At 39.8% G+C, this 19,691-nt stretch overlaps 1 protein-coding gene across 3 annotated transcripts in view; it reads left to right on the top strand.

Moving 5' to 3' along the window:
* The window catches only part of KIF26B (kinesin family member 26B), a 500,555-nt gene that overhangs the window by 427,864 nt on the left and 53,000 nt on the right, over nucleotides 1–19,691 (top strand). For all 3 annotated transcript variants that reach the window (XM_082469760.1, XM_082469761.1, XM_082469762.1), the window contains one exon: nucleotides 6,672–6,831. In XM_082469760.1, the coding sequence (XP_082325886.1) occupies nucleotides 6,672–6,831 (160 nt within the window). The remainder of the gene's footprint in view (nucleotides 1–6,671; nucleotides 6,832–19,691) is intronic.

The following is a 19,691-nucleotide window of genomic DNA, read 5'->3' as shown; positions in this document are numbered from 1 at the left end:
ACCATTTTATATTCCCACTAGCAGTACCTGAGCATTCCAGTTCCTCCACATCCTCACCAACACTTAGTATGTTCAGTCTTTTCAATTTTAGCCTTTTATATAATAGATATGAAGTCGTATCTCACTGTGGTTTTAATTTGCATTTCATTAATGACCAGTGATGTTTAGCACCTTTTCATGTCCTCATTTGACATCCATACATCTTTGGTGAGGTGTCTTTTGCCCTTTTGAAAATTGTTTTTTGTCTTATAGTTAAGTTTTGAGAGTTCTTTATATACTCTGGTTATAAGTCCTTTATCAGATATATGATTTGCAAATACTTTCTCCCAGTCTGTGGCTTATCTTTTTACTCTCTTAAGAGTGCATTTTGAAAACTATGAATATTTAAGGTTAATGAAGTTCAATTTATCTATGTGTCTTTTATGAATCATGTTTTTAGTATCATATCTAAGAAATGTGTGCCTAACCCAAGATCAAAAATGTGTCATATTATGCTTTCTTCTTGAAGTTTTATAATTCTATATTTTACATTTAGGTCTTTGATCCATTTTTAGTTAATTTGTATATATTTTTATGCATTAACGTTTTTTTATATGGATATACCATTTGTTGTAGAAACTATCCTATCTATACTAAATTACCTTCTCAACTTTGTCAAAAATTGTCCGTATTTATGCGGGTTTATTTCTGGACTCTCTATTCTACTCCATCGATCTATTTTTTTAATCTTTACACCAATACCACACTGTCTTGATTATGGTGGCTTTATAGTAAGTCTTAAGATACTGTTAGCCATAACAGTATGAGAAAACCATAATTCAAATAGAGTCATGTACCACAATGTTCGTTTCAGCACTATTTACAATAACCAGGACATGAAAGCAACCTGAGAGTCCATCAACAGGTAAATGGGTAAAGAAGATGTGACACATATATACAATGGAATATTAGCCATAAAAAGAAACGAAACTGAGTTATTTGTAGTGAGGTGGATGGACCTAGAGTCTGTCATACAGAGTGAAGTAAGTCAGAAAGAGAAAAACAAATACCGTATGCTAACACATATATATGGAATCTAAAAAAAAAAAAATGGTTCTGATGAACCTAGGGGCAGGACAAGAATAAAGACACAGACGTAAAGAATGGACTTGAGGACACAGGGAGGGGGAAGGGTAATCTGGGATGAAGTGAGAGAGTAGCATTGACATATATACACTACCAAATGTAAAATAGATAGCTAGTGGGAAGCAGCTGCATTGCACGGAGAAGTCTGCTCGGTGCTTTGTGACCACCTAGAGGGGTGGCATAGGGAGGGTGGGAGGGAGACGCAAGAGGGAGGGGATATGGGTATATATGTATACATATAGCTGATTCACTTTGTTATACAGCAGAAACTAACAGAACATTGTAAAGCAATTATACTCCAATAAAGATGTTAAAAAAAGAAAAGATACTGTTAGCCTTCCAACTTGGTGCTTAGTTTATAAAGTTGTTTTGGCTATTCTAGCTCCTGTGCATTTGCATATAAAGTTTAGAGTCAGCTTCTGAATTGATTTTGTAGAATCACTTTCTACCAAAAAAGCCTGCTGGGATTATTCATTGGGATTTCATTGAATCTATAGATCACTTTGGAGAGAATTAACATCTTAATATTGTCTTCCAACCTATGAACACAGATTATCTCTCTATTTTTTCAGGTCTTTATTAATTTTTCTCAGGTGGGTTTTGTAGTTTTTCAGTATATGTATCTTTTGTCAGATTTATCCTTAAGTATTTAATATTTTTGATGTTATTCTAAAAGATATTTTAAAATTTCAATTTCCAGTTGTTTGTTACTGGAAATTGTATTTAGAAATTGTATTTAGAAGTTGTATTTAGAAATACAGTTGATCTCTGTCTGTTAATCTAGTATCCTGCAACCTTGCTAAACTCAATTATTAGTTCTAGTTGCTTTTTTGTGGATTCCATTAGATTTTCTACATAGATAATCATGTAATCTGCCAATTAAGACAGTTTGACTTATTTCTTTCCAATCTGGATACGTTTTATTTCTTTTCCTTGCCTATTGAACTGGCTAGAACCTCCAGTACAATGTTGAATTGAAATGGTCAGAGTGAACATCCTTGTCTTGTTCCTGATCTTGGAAGGCATTTAGTTTTCTACCATTAAGAATGCCATTAGCTGTAGGTTTTTCCTAGACACTTTTTATCAAACTGAGGATATCACCTTCGATTTATATTTTGCCGAGCATTTTTATCAGTAATGGATGCTGGAGTTTGTTAAATGCTTTGTCTGCATCTACTGAGAGAATCATTTTTCTTTTTGGTTTGTTAATATGGTAAATTATAATGATTGATAGATCAATTTTTTTGTTAACCAACCTTGCATTCCTCAGATTAATCCCACTTACTCATGGTATAAAATGCTTTTAATATGTTCCTAGACACAATTTTATAGTATGGTTCACTAATATTTTGTTTAGAAATTTTGCATCATTGTTCATGAGGGATATTGGTCTTCAACTTTTTTTCTTGTAATATCTTTGTCTGTTTTTGGTATCAGGGTAATCCTGGCCTCATAGAATTAATTGGGAAGTTGTCTCTCCTATTTAATGTTCAGGAAGAATTTGTATAGAATTGATATTATTTCTTCCTTGAATGTGTGATAGAATTCACCAGTGCAGTTAAATGCACTGCTTTCCCTGTGGAAAAGTTGTTAACTACAGATTCTATTTCTTTAATGGATGTAGGGCTATTCACATTATCTATTACTTCTTGAATGAGCTTTGGTACTTTATATCTTTCAAGAAATTTGTTCATTCTTCCAAGTTGTCTAATTTACTGGTGTAATGTTTCTTTATTGCGCTTTTTATATTTGTAGAAACTGTAGTGAGGCCACCTCTTTCGTTCTTGACATTGGTGATTTGTGTCTTCTCTCTTTCTTTGCTGATCAGTCATGATAGAGATTTATCAATTTTATTGATCTTGAAGAACCAGCTTTGGATGTCATTGGTTTTCCCTATTGGTTTTTTAATTTTTTATATCATTGATTTCTGCTTTTATATTAATTATTTCCTTTCTGCTATTTAGTCTGTAATTTGCTCATCTTTTTCTAATTTACTAAAGTGGAAGCTGAGGTAATTGATTTGAGACCTCTGTTGTTTTCTGATTTAGGCATTTAATGGTATAAATTCCCTCCTAAGTACTTCTTTAAAGGCATCTTACTAATTTGGATATGTTGTGTTTTCATTTTCATTCACTTAAAAACACTTTCTAATTTGCATTTTGGTTTCTTTTTTGACCCTAAGTTACTTGGAGCTGTGCTGTTGAGTTTCAAAATATTTAAGGATTTTCCAGATATCTTTCTGGATTGACTTCTAATTTAGCTCTAGTGTGTCAGAAAACATAGTATGAATGATGTGAATCCTTTAAAATTTATTTAGACTTGTTTTATGTACCAGAATATGGTCTATCCTGTTAAATGTTCTGTGTGCAATTCAAAAGAATGTGTATTCTGCTGTTGTTGGGTTGAGTGTTATACAAATGTCAAGTAGAATGAATTGGTTGATAGTTGTTCAAATCTTCTATATCCTTACTGGTTTTCTGTCTACTTATTATATCAATTATTGAGAAAGGGGTATTTGAAATCTCCAACTATAATTCTGGACTTGCCTGTTTATTCTTGCAATTCTATCAGATTTTACTTCATGTATTTGAACTTCTGTTATTAGATACATAAACACGTTTATTGTTATGACCTCTTGATGAATTGTGCCCTTTATCATTATTAAATGTCTCTCTTTCCCTCTAGTAATATTTTTTGTCCTAAGTCTCTTTTGTTTGATATTGATATAGCCGCCACCAGCTTTCTTATGGCTACTGTTTGCATGGTATAGCCTTTTCCATACTTACATTTTCAACCTATTGTTTCTTTATATTTGAAGTGCACTTCTCATAGGTAGCATATAGTAGAGTCTTGCTTTTTTATCAAATCTGACAATATCTACTTTCTAATAAGGGTATTCAGACAACTTACATTTAATGGGATTCTTCATTTGGTGTGTTCCAAAGCATTATTTTTCTGTATGTTTTCTATTCAACCCATCTGTTCTTTGTTCTCCTTTTTATTTTATTTGCTTTCTTTTGAATTTATTGAACACTGTAAATGATTCTACTTTATATCCTTTGTTGGCTTTTTAGTTGTAACTCTTTATTATTTAGTGATTGCTGTAGGATTTATTGTATACATCTTTAAGTTATCACAGTCTACTTTTAAGTGATATTATACCACTTCATGTCTAGAATAAGAACCTTACAAGAGAGTACTTTCATTTCTCCACTCCTAACCTTTATGCTATTGTTGTCAAACGTTTTAATTTTGCATATGTTATAGCCCACATGTTACATTGTTGTTATTTTTACTTTAACAGTCAATTAGCTTTTAAGGAGATTTAAATAAGAGGAATATAGCATATATTTATTCACATAGTTGTCATTTCCAAAGCTCTTCATTCTTTTGTGTATATCCTTTGTGATGAATTCTTTCAGCTTTTTTAAGTCTGAAAAAGTCTTTATTTCCCTTTTATCTGAGAATGATATTCTGGTTGGGTGTATAACTCTAGGTTGGCAGTTTTCAGTACTTTAAAAATGTTGCTCCATTGTCTTCTCACTTGTATTATTTCCAAGAAATCTGCCATCATCTTGTCTTTGTTCCTTTACATGTAACATAATTTTTTTCCTCTGGCTATTTTCAAGATTTTTTTTCATCATCACTAGTTTTAACCCATTTGATTATTATGTGCTTTAGTGTAGTTTTCTTCATGTTTCTTGTGCTAGGGGATCATTGAGCTTCTTGGATCTGTGGGTTTATAGTTTTCATTAAATTTGGGAAAGTATTGACCACTATTTATTTAAATATTTTATCTGCACCACCCTCTGTGTCTTTCCCTTCAGGGACTTCAATTGCACACATATTAAGACACTTGAAGTAGTCCTATAGCTCTTTTTTTTAATCGGTTTTTGGTTGTTTGTTTTAAAATTTTCTCTCTGTACTTCATCTTGGATCGTTTTCATTGCTATATTGTCAAATTCACCAATCTTTCCTTTTGCAGTGTCTAATATGCTGTTAATCCCAACCAGTATATTTTTCATCTCACACAATGTAGTTTTTATCTCTAAAGATTCAATTTGTATCTTTTTAATACATTCCATGTCCCTATTTAACTTTTTTAATGTTTGAAATGCCATCATAACTGTTTTAATGTCCTTCTCTGTTGATTCTAATATCTATGTCAGTTCTGGGTTGGTTTCAATGATCTCTTCATTATAGGTCTCATTTTCTTGCTTCTTTTTGATTGGTTATTTTTGATTGGGTGCTGGACATTTCTATATTTTTTTAATGTTTTTAAGCTTTGTTTGGGGTTGCAGTTGTTTAGAAACAGTTTGATCCTTTATGGCCTTACTTTTAAGATTTGTTAAGGTGGAAACCAGTCAGTTCTCAGTCTAGGGCTAAGTGTTCCTGACTAGTGAAGCCAGACCCTTGTGGGTACCCTACCCAGTGCCCTGTGAATCTTGAGGTTTTCTAGTCTGGCTGTTGGGAACAAGCACTATTCCTGGCCTTGTGTGAGTCCTGTGCACTATTACTTCTAATCTTTTCCAGTGGTTAGTTCCCCAGCCATGGGTAGTTTCATCACTCTGTGCTGATCAGTACTAGGTTGAATACTTGAGGAGACCTACTACAAATCTCCAGAGTTCTCTCCTCTCCAGCACTCTGTCCTGGAAATGTTGCTACTTTGGCCTCCCTGGACTCTCAGCTCTAGCTCCTCAGTTCAGAGAGTCTGCCAGGCTCCACCTGAGTTCCCTCTCTCTGAGCCATGGCCCGAAAACTCTCTCAGTGCAGTAAGCTGGGAAATGGCTAGTGCTCACCTCCCTTACTTCCCACCTCTCCAGGATCACTGTCTTTTGCTGTTTGATGTCTAGTGTCTTGCAAACGGTTGTTTTACACATTTTGTTCAGTTTTTGGTTGTTTCAGGTAAGAGGAAAAATCTGGTCCCTGTGACTTCATCTAGGCCAGAAGTGGAAGTTCCCATGAGCAAGTGTGTGATTTTCCAGGGGAACTGAATGAGACTGATGTTTGTGCAGCACCTGGCACTTGGCAGATACTCAGCAAATACTTGGGTCTTCCCTGACTCTGCACCTGGTTGTTAATTCTTCCTGGTTTTACTTTGGGTTATCAACCTGATTCCTGGCTGAGCTTTAGGTCACGATCTCTATGACAGTCAACCAAAGCGGATAATCACTTATGGGCTATTTATGTTTCAATATGATCAATTTCAGAATTCTGCTACACAAAGAAGATGAAGGTAAGTGTAGACATTTACCTTCTCTGTGAAATTTCGTCTAATTCAGCCTACATGAATTATTCACTTATTTATAGTAGGAATATCAGTAGGTTTTAGAAGATCAGTGATGTGTGGTGGACAGAATTGAAGAGGACCATGCTATTTGTTACCCCTGCATGATTTTGTAGGGGTTTCCTACTAGGCCATTAACTTCAACCTTTTATTTCCTCTTTTTTCCCATCAGATTTCCCAAGGAGCTATATGAAGGACAGATGAGTGTTTGCCAGAACTTAACCACTTCTTTCTTCTCTTGTCTTCTCTCCTGTGACAGTGTCTGGAGGCCGCAGCCGCCTGCACCTCATTGATCTTGGCAGCTGTGTGAAAGCTCTTAGCAAAAATCGGGAAGGAGGCTCAGGGCTGTGCCTCTCACTGTCTGCTCTGGGCAATGTCATCCTGGCTCTCGTCAATGGCAGCAAACACATCCCATACAAGTAAGTGACTCTTCTACTCAAAGAATGGGATGAGGAAAGCATGGTGCGAGGGCTGTGTGTGGGATTCTCTGTCCAGTGACATCTGGGGAGAGTTGTACTACAGAGGTACACTATGGACCACACTGTTAGTTCAGTGCCAGAAACCAGACTTCACTAGCAATTGTGTAATGCATGATCTTCCAAATTCAAAAGCTATGGAAATACTTAAATTTACCCCAATGCTAACATTAGGCTGCTCAAGTCAGAAATAATAAGAAGTTATCTCAGCTGAGGTCTCCAATCACAATTGCCATTGGTAGATTATTGTCACCATTGTACAGATGCTTAATAGTGATGAAAGCAAGGGACATAAGATTGAATTACCTTTCCCTTAGGAATAGGGCTGCCATATTTAACCAATAAAAATATGGGCTACACAGTTAAATTTGAATTTCAGAAAAACAACAAATATTTTTTAGTATAAGCATCCCCCCAGTATTGCACGAGCTACATGGGCATTCTGTATTTTATCTGGTAGTCCTATTTAGGAGAACTTAAAAAGCTTGGGGAATTACCACCCACCATCCTTTGCAGATGTTTATTTCACTCCCAAGATCCTTTTCCTCTTTCTGTTGCTGCTCCAAGAAGATGAAATTAGAACTTCTCCTATGTCTGGAATACCCAAAGACTTGCTATATCATCTGTGCTCATGAATGACCCAGCCCTGGAGCCACCCCTCACCACCATCACCCCAACTCATCTTTGTCATTGGACAATGTGATGATGGGATGATGGGTACTCTCCTGTATTTTCAGGCCCTGCCAATGTCCAGCTGCACCTTCCACTAGCTATCTGAACCTTCCTTCACATCTCATAAACTGAGGGTTATAGCTATATATCTTATCTATATCACAAGGATAAAAGGCTCAGAGTGATATGCGTGTGAAAGTTTTTTGTAAAATGTGTAACACTATAGTCAATAACTGATAATGATAATGTGGTTGAGCCTATCCCCACCTATTTAAATGGAAATAACACCTACCTTACAGAGTTGCCTTGAGGATTAAGCAAATATACAGTATATAGAATCATTTTTGTTTAATCTGTAGGATCCTACAAAATATAAATTACTGTTGTGTAGGACGGAAAAGGTAAGTTGGGCAGTTTGTTCTACACTAGCTGAGGTTCAGGACGAGTCCTCAAGTTCTCCTTCCCCTCTGCCCTAAGTTGATGCCAACACTGTGACTTTATTCTCCACCAGGAAGTCCATTACTAGACTACTTTAGGAGCTTAAATAGAGATTATAGTCCTGTCTGTCTCAATTCTTGAAATTTGGACTCCTAGGATAAACCCAGAAATGGCTTTTCTACCCCTTGTGAGGATTCTTTTCTCTGAGAAAAAATTCAAGTAGAAGGTTTATATAGTTTTATTCAGTATCATTTCTGCAGTTGAATAAAATCAACTTGTTATTACAAGGAAAGAGAGGAAGGAAGGATGGAAGGAAGGAAGGGAGGGAAGGAGGGAAAGCAGGAGGGAGCAAAAGAAAGAAAGCAGAAAGAACGAAAGAAAACGAAAGAAAGAAAGAAAGAAAAGAAAGAAAGAAAGGAAGGAAGGAAGAAAGAAGGAAAGAAAGAAAGGAAAGAGAGAGAGAGGGAGGGAGGGAGGGAGGAAAAGAAAGAAAGGAAAGAAAAAAAGAAAGAAAGGAAGGAAGGAAAGGAAGGATGGAAGGAAGAAAGAAGAAAGAAAAGAAAGAAAGGAAAGGAAAGAGAGAAGAGAGGGAGGGGAAAAAAAAAGGTCTGCAGAGGTACTGTCAAGGTTGGAGATCTTAGAAAGGAAAGCGTTATCAGCCCTCATTGGTTTCCCTGTCCATAAAAAGGGAACCATGTCTATTAATGTAATAACTTAATAGATCATGGCGTAGACAGAATTCAAAATACCACCTTATGAGGTCACTGATTATGTATTTTACTTATATATCTCTCACATTGTTTCTGTAAAGTGACATGCTTTTATGATTTCAATAAATATTTGTTGAATTGATGGTGGGAGGGAGGGATGAATGCAAGCATATGAAATTACTTTTACTTTAGATAAAGTAACTTCCTTTCGGTTCCAGTTGGGTTTTATTATAAACCTAAAGGGAAACATTAAGAATTGTTTTTATTAGTAGTTCAAGGTCTCTTGTTAAATTAAACATATCTAACATCAGCTAGGCACAACGACCAGCTACCTGCCCACTTGGGAGGGCTGACAAAGTGTGAAAACTCCACTCACCATTCTCTGCAGACATCTGTCTGCTTCAGTTCCCTTCCTTCCCTTCTGGCTCCGAGGGAGTGATGATCAAAGCGTTTCTATGTCTGAAGTCGGCACAGACTTAACATAAATGTGGTGTCTATGTAAGACACAGGCATAGCGTTGTCCCCCACATCAGGATCCTTCTAGGGATCTTGCAGAGTTGCCCACTGCTTGATGCCAGGAAGCATGGTGGCCTGGCCATCCGGCCAGCTCTGTCCTCCCCAAAACATCTGTTGGCAGTGCACTTGTACAGCCAGTTCTATCAGCCCTCAGTCCTTAATGCCCATCATTGTGTGTAAACTTTCAAAGACCCTTGCTGTAATATTGTTTCAGATTCTCAGCCACAGCATATATTCAATATTTGGTTCTGCAAATACATTTCCAAAGTGATTAATCAATTATCTTGATTCTTGAAAGAAGAAACTATCTTCTTTCAAGGTACAGGAAGATAAGGCAAAGATTACCTGAAATCACCCAGCCAGCTGGTGGCAGGATCAAACCGCATCACTTTTTTTTTTTTTTTTTAATCAGTCATCAATTTTATACACATCAGTGTATACATGTCAATCCCAATCGCCCAATTCAGCACACCACCATCCCCACCCCACCGCGGTTTTCCCCCCTTGGTGTCCATACGTTTGTTCTCTACATCTGTGTCTCAACTTCTGCCCTGCAAACCAGTTCGTCTGTACCATTTTTCTAGGTTCCACATACAAAACCGCATCACTTTTCACAGCCTCAGAGACCTTGGCAGTTCGTTGCCAATCCACTCCCCCCAACCTCATCAAGCTCTGTAATATATTAGCTGCCTTTGCTCTGCACAGCATGAGGTCTTCAGCACAGCAGGATGGCCCAGATTTCTTTTATCAGTTCAGTCAGCGCTCCAAAGCCACATCACATGGCATTTGTTAGCGTACTAAACACCTTTCCCATGTTAAACCCTGTCTTTGCAGTAGGTTCCTAAGACAGGGAAGGTTTTCTGCCCTTGCAGTTTCCTCTTATTCCTGTTCACTTACAGGAAAAAACGGAAATCCAAACTCCACGTTCACTACCTTCCCCCACCCTTCCAAAATACAAAAACCCACTCCGTTTGTCACCCTGGACACTTCTGTGCTTGGAACCTCCATCATTTGTGTTTGCTTCTGGGAAATTAACTGGAATGTGCACAGAGGGGATATAGCCTGTCCTCGTTTCTCTTCATCATTGTGCCAGACTCTGTCATGTGAGCAAGCCTGAAAGTGAGTTTGTATTCATTACCCATCCCAGGTGCTCCCACGGGCACCCTAGGTGCGCCCTCAGTGGTTTTGACTTTGCAAATGATATTGCCTTTAGATATGACAGGTGCAAGTGCAGAACAGGTTCCCAGCCTCAGCCACGACATAGCACAGGCTCGCTGACCAATCCAAGTGCCATAAATCAATCCCAAATGGTGACACCATTCAGAAAAGCATTCGGGGACAGCAGGGAGACCACCAAGGGCTCCAACCCCCTAGTCAGTTCTGCACTGACAGGCTGCACAAAACTCCCTAACTTTGGGGAACCTCTTGTCTAGGGGAAGCTGTCATAGTCCTAAGCATTTTGACAGTGCATTTGCCAATTTCCTTCCGTCGCTCAGCCATTTGCTATTCCTCACCACTTCTTGGGCACTAAGGTTGTAGAAGCCTTCCCTTCGATAGTTGAGAAAAATTAGGCAGAGATGTCGAAATGAATTCCCATGCCAAAAACAAGTGTTGCAGGCACACACCACTAGAATTGGTGCCCAGAAGGGCAACCACAAGAATCTGGCAGTGTGCACTTAGCTTTGGCTAAAGTGCTGTTATGTCCCAGCTGATCTGCAGGACTACAGTCTTTCCAGAGACTTGGAAATTCTAATGACCACCCAGTTCTCTGGAAATAGAATTTTTCGTCCCTTTTAGATGTCTAGTAAGGTGAAGCATACCCTTCACACTTACTCTAAGCCTGAAACATTTTTCCTTCATTTGTAACTGTTATTCCATTTGGATAAATAATTACTTTAATAGGTCAAATGGTCTATCTGATTATTTGCCAACAAGATGCTGTCCTCTGTTTCTAAACAACAGATATGTTATAACGTCCTGGCTTCCATTGAACAAGAGGTCATGGAAAGTCATTCTGTGACCCCCTCGTGTTGTGTCTGTCTGAGATGCTATTCCCAAGTAGCTTGAAGCATGGTTCTGCATGAACAATCCCATGATCGAATTGGTGCTCGATGCCTTTCTTTTATGGTTTTGGTCTGTGGTTCAGACCAAGACCAAATCCTTGTGTTTTGGAATCTGTCACTGACATACTCTGGGGCTCAGGCAGCTGACTTCCTCGTGCCCTTCTTCTCTCTGGAGAAGCAGGTGGAGCCTGAGGCAGTTTGTTGTCATGAGCTTCAGTCTGCAAGCAAACGCCACTGCAGGGGCCACTTTAGAAGCGGTTGTTCTACAAAAGTGATAAGGATGCCTATCATCAGGGTCTGGAACGGGAGCACTTTTCCTCCTAAGGCCCTAGTGAGGAGTCAGAAACTAAGGTCATGTTTAAGAGAAAAGCAGCATCAGAGCACAGCATTTCATCCAAACCAGCAAGCATCACTAGAGACTCAAATTCAAGTTGGTGACTTGTGGAGAAATGAGAGTTTGTAAATAGAGGCAACTTTTTCAAAATGTTAACACCTCTTCTCATCCGTGCTGGAACCTGCAGGCCTAAGATTTCATAAGGCCTTTACAGGACTTGCATCTCTGAAGAATGTGGACATTCCCATGCCTTGCTTTGAGAAATATTTTCCCCCAGTAGCCATTTAGATACTGGGTTTGTCTCTGCTTTCTCAGAACTGGAAACCCACTCAGTGTCTGGGAAGCTAAAGAAAGGAGCTCATGACCAATATGAGCTACAATAATAGTTGCCCTGACTCACACAGGAGACAAAAGGTTTGTTCCTCGTGACTCAAATGCATATTATTCACAAAATGAAATTAAATAGATATTTTCCAGGAAAAATGCAAAGGAATATCAATTCTCCAGATTTACTTAAGATAGCATGTAATGGAGAGAAGCTCTGTGTAAGAATCTTCGTGTGTGTGTGTGTGATATGAGACACATACATATGCATATTTAGCAACCTTTAAATGTACATTAATGCTGTATTATCTCCTCCTGATTTACAGGGAGAACATCAATTTAGAACTATTTGCACAAACTCCAGATACCAGTTTATAGCATTCCCTATTTAGAAATAAAATAACCAAAGTCTCAGGTTGCCAAGCAACCGCAGCAATGATAATTCTTAGTGTTGCTGCTTCAAAAATATCCATTTTTATACATTTTAATGACTGTTAAGATGCAGAGAAAGTAAGTTCAGAAAATCACCGGGACGTAAGTCTCTTTTGTATGAGATTTTAGCATCTCTTTCCTTTCATTCTTCCCTCCTACCTCTATTTGCTTCCCTGGCCAGTGGTATCTTCACATATAATTATGAAAATTTTCAGAGATTGATATTATTTTCTTAAGAGTTGAGGCATCAACTACCATTAAAAAACTCTGCCAGGTTTATCACAGAAGCATGCAGGTCACACAGGGGGAAATGAGGCTGTCTGGGACAGCAAGCCCTGGGTTCAAGCATTGGTCCTTCCACCACTGGTTTGACACATAAACTGTGCTCATCATCCCTTTTGTTCCCAGGAGGACCCCTTTGTGCCCCCTCACAGAGCAGATTGTTAGGCCCCCAACTCAGTCATGATCCTTGGCAGCAAAGCCATGGCATATATTTTTCTTTGTCGACCACGGCTAGTCCCTCTTGGAAAACGAGCTTCTGGTTTTAGGACTGAGCAGAAATCAGGAGGTTTCTTCATTTCCCTTTTGGCTTTTCAAGAGGTTTTCTTCCTTTATGTTCAATTTCTGAGAGTCCTAATCAGACTCTCTTCTCTCCAGATTACGAACCAGTTGGCAAATAGATACAAGAGTATGGCTGGGAATTAAAATTCTCCATCTGCTGAATCCCAGCAGAGTGGAAGGAGGTCTCCTCCTATCCCCCCACAAGCCTAGACCCCAGGACTCAGGAATGCGCAGAATCAGATCAGCAGAGCAATCCCGTACCCATACAGCCGCATGGCTCAAGAGGAGGGATGTGTGTGACCTACAGGGGGACAGACAGACAGACAGCATTGGGCTGTACGTGCCCATGGCCATGTTTACCAGCGCCACCAGTCAGACCTTTTTCCTCCTGTGAGAAGAAGTAAATAAAAGGGCAGAAAGAAGGATGGGAACTTTGTTCTCCTTCTTTCCAAGGGGTTAGAGATTCCTAATTTATGGACTTGCTGGGTCATAGGGAGAAGGAAAAAATCGTTTCCGTTACTTGTTTCCTGGGTTTCCAGCTCCGATCCAGGTGGTTAGCGTGTGCATGCGTGAGCTCTGGGTGGGGGCTCCTCCACGGTGCGAGCGTAATGACAACAGCTCGTAGTCATCGGTTCCTTACTGTGCATCCAGAGCTGCTCTGAATGCTTCCTGGGTGTTTAATTCTGCCGAGAGCCTCATGGCATAGATACTGCTATGGTCGTACTCGTACTACAGATGGAGAAATTACGACAAGAGGAGGAAGTGACTTGTCCATGTCTACACAGCTGGTAGGCAACAGGGCTACTCCACTGTTTCCTGGTATATCACCACTTCCTAACACAGTGTCCGGAATGCTGTGGTGCTCAATCAATATCTGTTGAAATAACAAATGAGGCCAGACAATGGATCTAATGTATCTGCAAAGCTTAAATGTGTGCAGTAGGTTGTAAGTGAAAGCGTTGAGTCCCAGGCGTGGGACCACCTGTGGCCAGCTGTCCATTCAGGGTCATCTCCTGGCCTCACCTTTTCTGTGACAGTGAAGCTGGACTGACTGCCAGATACTTGTGACAGTGAGGAAAGTGAAATACGGAACATGAGGACGGGAAAGAACTCTCCCTTCCAGAACCTAAGCCACTTGGCAGGGCTGAATCAGAGGAGCCCAACAGTCCCAATCCCATATTCTGGGCACCTCCAGCAGACAATCTCAGCAAATCTCAGCTATTTCACAAGTCTTCTTCTCTTTCTTAATTTCTGTCATCTTTCTCACGTAAGAGCCTGAAAGTTCATGTAGCCATTTCATGTACCCCATTAATGGGAAAAGCTGCAGGAGGCTCTGATGCTCTCTTAGGATACAGGACCCCCAGACAGCCCTCCTGCCTGGCCTCCAGCACGAGAAGTGTGACCGTCTCCCACGCTGGAGACTGCACATGGGCACAGCCTCCCAATAAGACAGTTTCCAGCCCTCTTTCCCCTTGGTGGCAGCTTCTGTAGGTGCGTTGAAGCATTCCTGAGTGGATAGATTCCTGTCAGAATAGGAGAGGTCATCACCCAGTCTGGGTCTTGAAGTTCTGCTGAGCACAAGAAAGGTAAGGAAGGGAGAGGCGAGAGGTGAGGTTGACAGCAAGGCTGTCAGGGCATGAGATAATGAGCTTCCTCCGACACCTGGCTAATGAGAGAAGCTTTGGGCATTTCCACAATAGGCAGATGAGATAGTCAATCTATCAACTGGAATTTGTGAAGTTTCTTCAGGCTGGGCTCCCAGAAAAGTATGTGAAGTCAAATATCTGAGGTTTCCGAAAGAGATGAATTGTGACACGCGCCCAGGAGGTGACACTGAGCCGAGACCAGGGAGGCGTGGGTCCTCGTGCCAGGGCCACTGCCCACCTCCGAACACTCAGACGCCCTTCCTGCGCTTTTCATTCTCCACCAGCTAAATCAGAATAACCATCTTCTTTACCTCAGAAACGTGGTAGGTACCATTGAGACAATGTCTGCGATAGCCCTTTAAAGAAACATGCTTCAAAGGCAAAAATAGGACTGTTTTAATATATTTCAAAACATTATAACCCAGACTGATCTGGCACTATCATATCTTTTTGTCTGTTTCTTGATTTTAAACATATGTGTTGCTTTTGGCCAAGTGGATTATAATTACTTTTTGTTGAAACAGAAGCTTCATGCATTTTTCAACAAGAGTCTGTGTGCCTAATGTACAGGGTCGCTGCCAGACACAGACATCTAATTTAAGAGAACGCAACCCTAAGTACTCTGCACGAGGAGAGAAGTAACGGGTTCCTTAGGAAGTGAAGGGCTCCACCTGCCACCTCCCTCAGTGAGGCCATCAGGCCTGAGAGTGGGTGTAGGCTGTGGGTGAGTAGAGGGAGGTACCTCTGTACACCCACAGGTTGTACACCCAATTGTACCCCCTGTTGTATCTGTCTGGCCCACTGACCACTGCCATTCAAATGTTTAAAGATGCAAATTTTTCATATAATATGGCCTTTGAATACAAGCCACGTCCTCTGGTGCTCAGCCAGAGATGGTGATGTGTTCCAACCCTGACTGTGTTAGATTTCCTGAGAGAAGTGTTTCTCTTCCAAAGAGATTTTTAAGGCTGACCTTGATGATACAAATTTTACCTTACACTTGAGATCCCAAATGATACATAAAGTTTATTATTCATGAAGCACAGTGCTATTCTGATGAGCAAGGTGAATTTTGGCCCAAAGGACCCAGCTGAGTGAGGCGTTTAAGCACCTAATTTTGTTACAAGTCTGGTGGAGGCTAGCAAACATGTACAGGAAATACTTTGAGAAATACCTAGTAGAGTATCTGTAAGTTCTTTGATCCATTTAGTCATTCATTATCTATTAATTAAAAAATACTTATTGGACCCCTACAATACACAAGACACTGGAAATATAACAGAGAAACATAGATGATCTCCACTCCTGGACAATTTACGGGGAGATAGAGACATAAACAGCCAAGTCCCACACCTGGTAATACGTAACACCGGTGCTTAACCCGCACCGTGGAAAGGGGGGCCCAAGCAAGGCTGAGGGGATCAGAAATACTGTAGTAAAGGCTGTCTGGGGGGACTTCCCTGGCGGGCCAGTGGTTAAGACTTCACCTTCCGATGCGGGGGGTGCAGGTTCGATCCCTGGTTGGGGAGCTAAGATCCCACATGCCTTGTGGCCAAAAAACCAAAAACATAAAACAGAAGCAATATTGTAACAAATTCAATAAAGACTTTAAAAATGGTCCACATCAAAAAAAAAAAAAATCTTAAAAAAAAAAGGCTGTCTGGGCAGAGGTGGTGATTCTGAAGCTCTCCTCATCGACTCCCACCCTTTCTCCATTCTCACTCCTCTGTTTTCCGAAGTTTCCCACAGTCCATCCTTAAATGCTTGAGCCATTTCACAGCTGTTTTGTCATTCCCTAGAATGATGTAGACATTGCCTGACACAAATCATGATAAACTACTGGGCCAAATGCAAGACTCCAAATCTATAGCTAATTGTTATCTTTAATGATAACTAATCATCATATCACAAGTCATGTTGCTACCAGGAGAAAACAGCCAAAGGGGGAAGGCTTTAAGTTAGTTCGGGGCCAATGCACGTAGAACCCAAGATGCCCTCGGGTACGCACAGGGCTCCGCGATTAGTCAAGGATAGCTTGATTTAGGCACAATTAGACATTAGAAGGGATGGAGCATACAAATGAGTTGGGGCTTAATTCATTTAAAAACTGTCTTGAACATTAATAGAGCTTCAATCAGAGTATCCAACCATAAATTCTCACCTGTTTCACAACTGGTTCAGGCTTCATTGAGCATTAATAGATTTTTTTTTGCCCATGCAAATGAGGTGATAATTCATTTCATGTGTAATTGAACAATTTTCAAATAGTTATATTCATGGAGCAGTTAAGTTGTACCAAATTGTCTAATGTACCTAGCAATTTTTTAAACTAAAATAGAGCTGAATTTTATTTTTGATATAATAAAGAGAGAACTGAAGAAATAGAGATGGTTATGGTACATTTGTTACTGCTTTGAAGAGTAGCAGACTTTAGGAGACTTTACGATATTCCTTTGGGGCAGTAACCACAATTGCTACTTATTTTTGTTTTTCCTTATCATTCTTTCTTATCCTACTCCCTACCAGCAAAATCAGTAAAAATGTTGAGGGTTTCTAGGTTTGGATGAAAGGAAGTAGTGTCAGGGCCCACAGTTTATAAGCATGCGTTTCCTAGTTCTGTGCCGCAACATGCCAATTTTACTGAGGGTTAAATACGTCTGTCCTAAAACTACTGTGTGAGCTCTTTCCTTCAGACCACTTACCTTATGTCTCCCGTGAACCTTGCATCCCCGAGCATGAAATCCTACGCTGAGGACTAGTTGCAATTGTTGTTTGTATTGAGAGGATTTGTATGTAGTTTTCTTGAACAAAGTCCAGGGAAGGCCCTAAGGGCACATGACATACCCACTGTTTCCTTCTGAGGATTCTTTCTGGTGAAGGCAGAGAAGGCTTTAGTTTCATCTACCCTCCACACAGCTGCCAGAATGTGTTTTTAAAATGCATTTCTGATGTCACCCCCTTCTTTAAATCCGTCAATGGCTTCTTGTCAGCTACAGGTTCAAACCCTTTTATGGCCTATGAAGCTCTTTATAATTTGGGCCATGCCCACCTTTCTGATCATGGAAACTCTGTACCATCTCCTGAAGCGCCCATGCCCTCTCACACTCCCAGGCTTTGTAGATGCTACTTCTTCTGCTTACAGTGGCCTTGTCCATTCATTCATTCATTCATTCAATGAATAGTTACCAAGAACATGCTATATTCCAGGACTGGCCTGGATCTCCCTCTCTACTTAGTGAGTTTCTGCCTATTTCTCTTACATGTTTTAATTGTGAACTGTGCCATATATACAAATGTAGAAGCACACTTGCCCAATCTATAAAATAACAAGTTAAATACCTGTATGCCCACCACCCAGGTTAGGAAATAGAACATTTCAATGCCTCGGAAGGCCCCTGTGTGCTCTTCTGTGATTGTGCTGCCCTCCCGCCTTTCCCAGAGGAGACCACTGTGCTGCAAAAATTTTGTGTTTACAATCCTTTTGCTTGACTTACAATTTTACCACCTAAATTTGTATCCCTAAAAACTATATTGTTTAGTTTTGTCTGTTTTTGAACTTTACATACATAGAATCATACTCTCCCTGGCCCTTCTATAACTTACTTTTTTCAATTACTATTTCATTTTGACATCCATATTGATGTGTGTAGCTATAGTTTATTAATTTTCATTGATGTATGAGTTTTTCATTGTGGGAGGATACCGCAGAGTATTTTTTCTTCTGTTGATGGATTTCTAAGCAATTTGAAAAACTTAACTGTCGAATTTTTGTCTAACCCATGTCTAAATCTGATGAGACGACCACATGGCTTTACTCCTTTAATTCTTTAATATGGTAAATTACATAAATCAAGTTTCTAATATTAAAAATTCTGGCATTCCTTCCTGCCTCTCCTTCAAGGCTTATCTCAAATATTATCTCCTCTTTGAAGCCTTCTCTGATCTCTTTTCCTCCCTCCCAGTTCTTTGCTCCAGAAAAGTTGTTTCCCTCCTCTAATCCCCTACGGCATTCTGTAGGTATTTCACTGTAGGCACTGATGTTATATTTTAATTATTTGTTTACATGCATATCTCTCCTACCACATGAGCTCATCAAGATAATGATAAAATCTTTTTCTTCAGGTTCCTTATTATTTTTGCACTAATTTGAATTAAACTAACCTGATCTAAACCCTACCTCTTAGTAGCAGAGATGAGTCAGACATCTGCCTTCAACCTTTGATGGCCTGCCTCACTACCTGGAGGATACTGTGGGCCCCCAGACTTGCGTTGTGGCCATCAGAACCCCATTCTCAACTAGTACAAAGTGCATCTTTTTGCAGTAGTGTCAGCCATTTAGGACAGGCACTGAAGGAGAGGTACTGAAGCTATAGCCCTACTTTTTGAATCAGATATAGAGCAAAATTATATTCACTCTACTAGGTTATTTTGACAATTCATCAAGCATCTATGATGTATAAAGCATTATTCTAAGCATTAAGGCTGATGCAGAAAGCTTACAGACGAGTTGGACAGAAGAAACTAGTACATAAATTAGAATGCAAGGCATAATAAAGCAGTTAAAAGCCACATGATAAAGCACATTCAAGGAAGAGGTGAGAAGTTTCAGTAAGTCATCGGTGAATATGCCTTCTCTGATGATAACAAAATAAATACTAGATATGAATATAGATTCTTATTTACTGCTACAGCCCTCCAAATGTCTAGAATTTGGCAGAAGCAAATATGCCTTAGGGTTCATCCAAGAGATTTACTTACTCAGACTACGTCTTTATTATAATCATTTCTTGCATGGCTTTGAAGTTGGTGCCCTACGGATCTAAGTATAGGGAAGTTCCAGGAATGCATTAGAACCCTAAGGAAAGGCTGTCGTTGTGACTAATTAATGTCCCCAGGTTTGGGAATGGCAGCCCATCTTTTGACAATAATGTAAATTTTGAGCTACATCTAGAAAACCTTGTACCCTGGTGCCAAGAAGGACAGTTAGGCTATGTGTGGATGGGGCTTCATCAGCTCTTGTGATTAACTTTTCACAATAAGGGAGATGGTAGTCTCTCCTTTGTAAAGTCCAGGAAGTGCCTGCAAGCCCTTCCAACTTCTGCGTAAT

The sequence above is a fragment of the Balaenoptera physalus genome, assembly GCF_965194825.1.
Source record: "Balaenoptera physalus genome assembly, chromosome: 1".
Lineage (NCBI taxonomy): Eukaryota > Metazoa > Chordata > Mammalia > Artiodactyla > Balaenopteridae > Balaenoptera > Balaenoptera physalus.
Note: the sequence above shows the minus strand (reverse complement) of the source record. Positions and strands in the feature narration are given on the sequence as shown.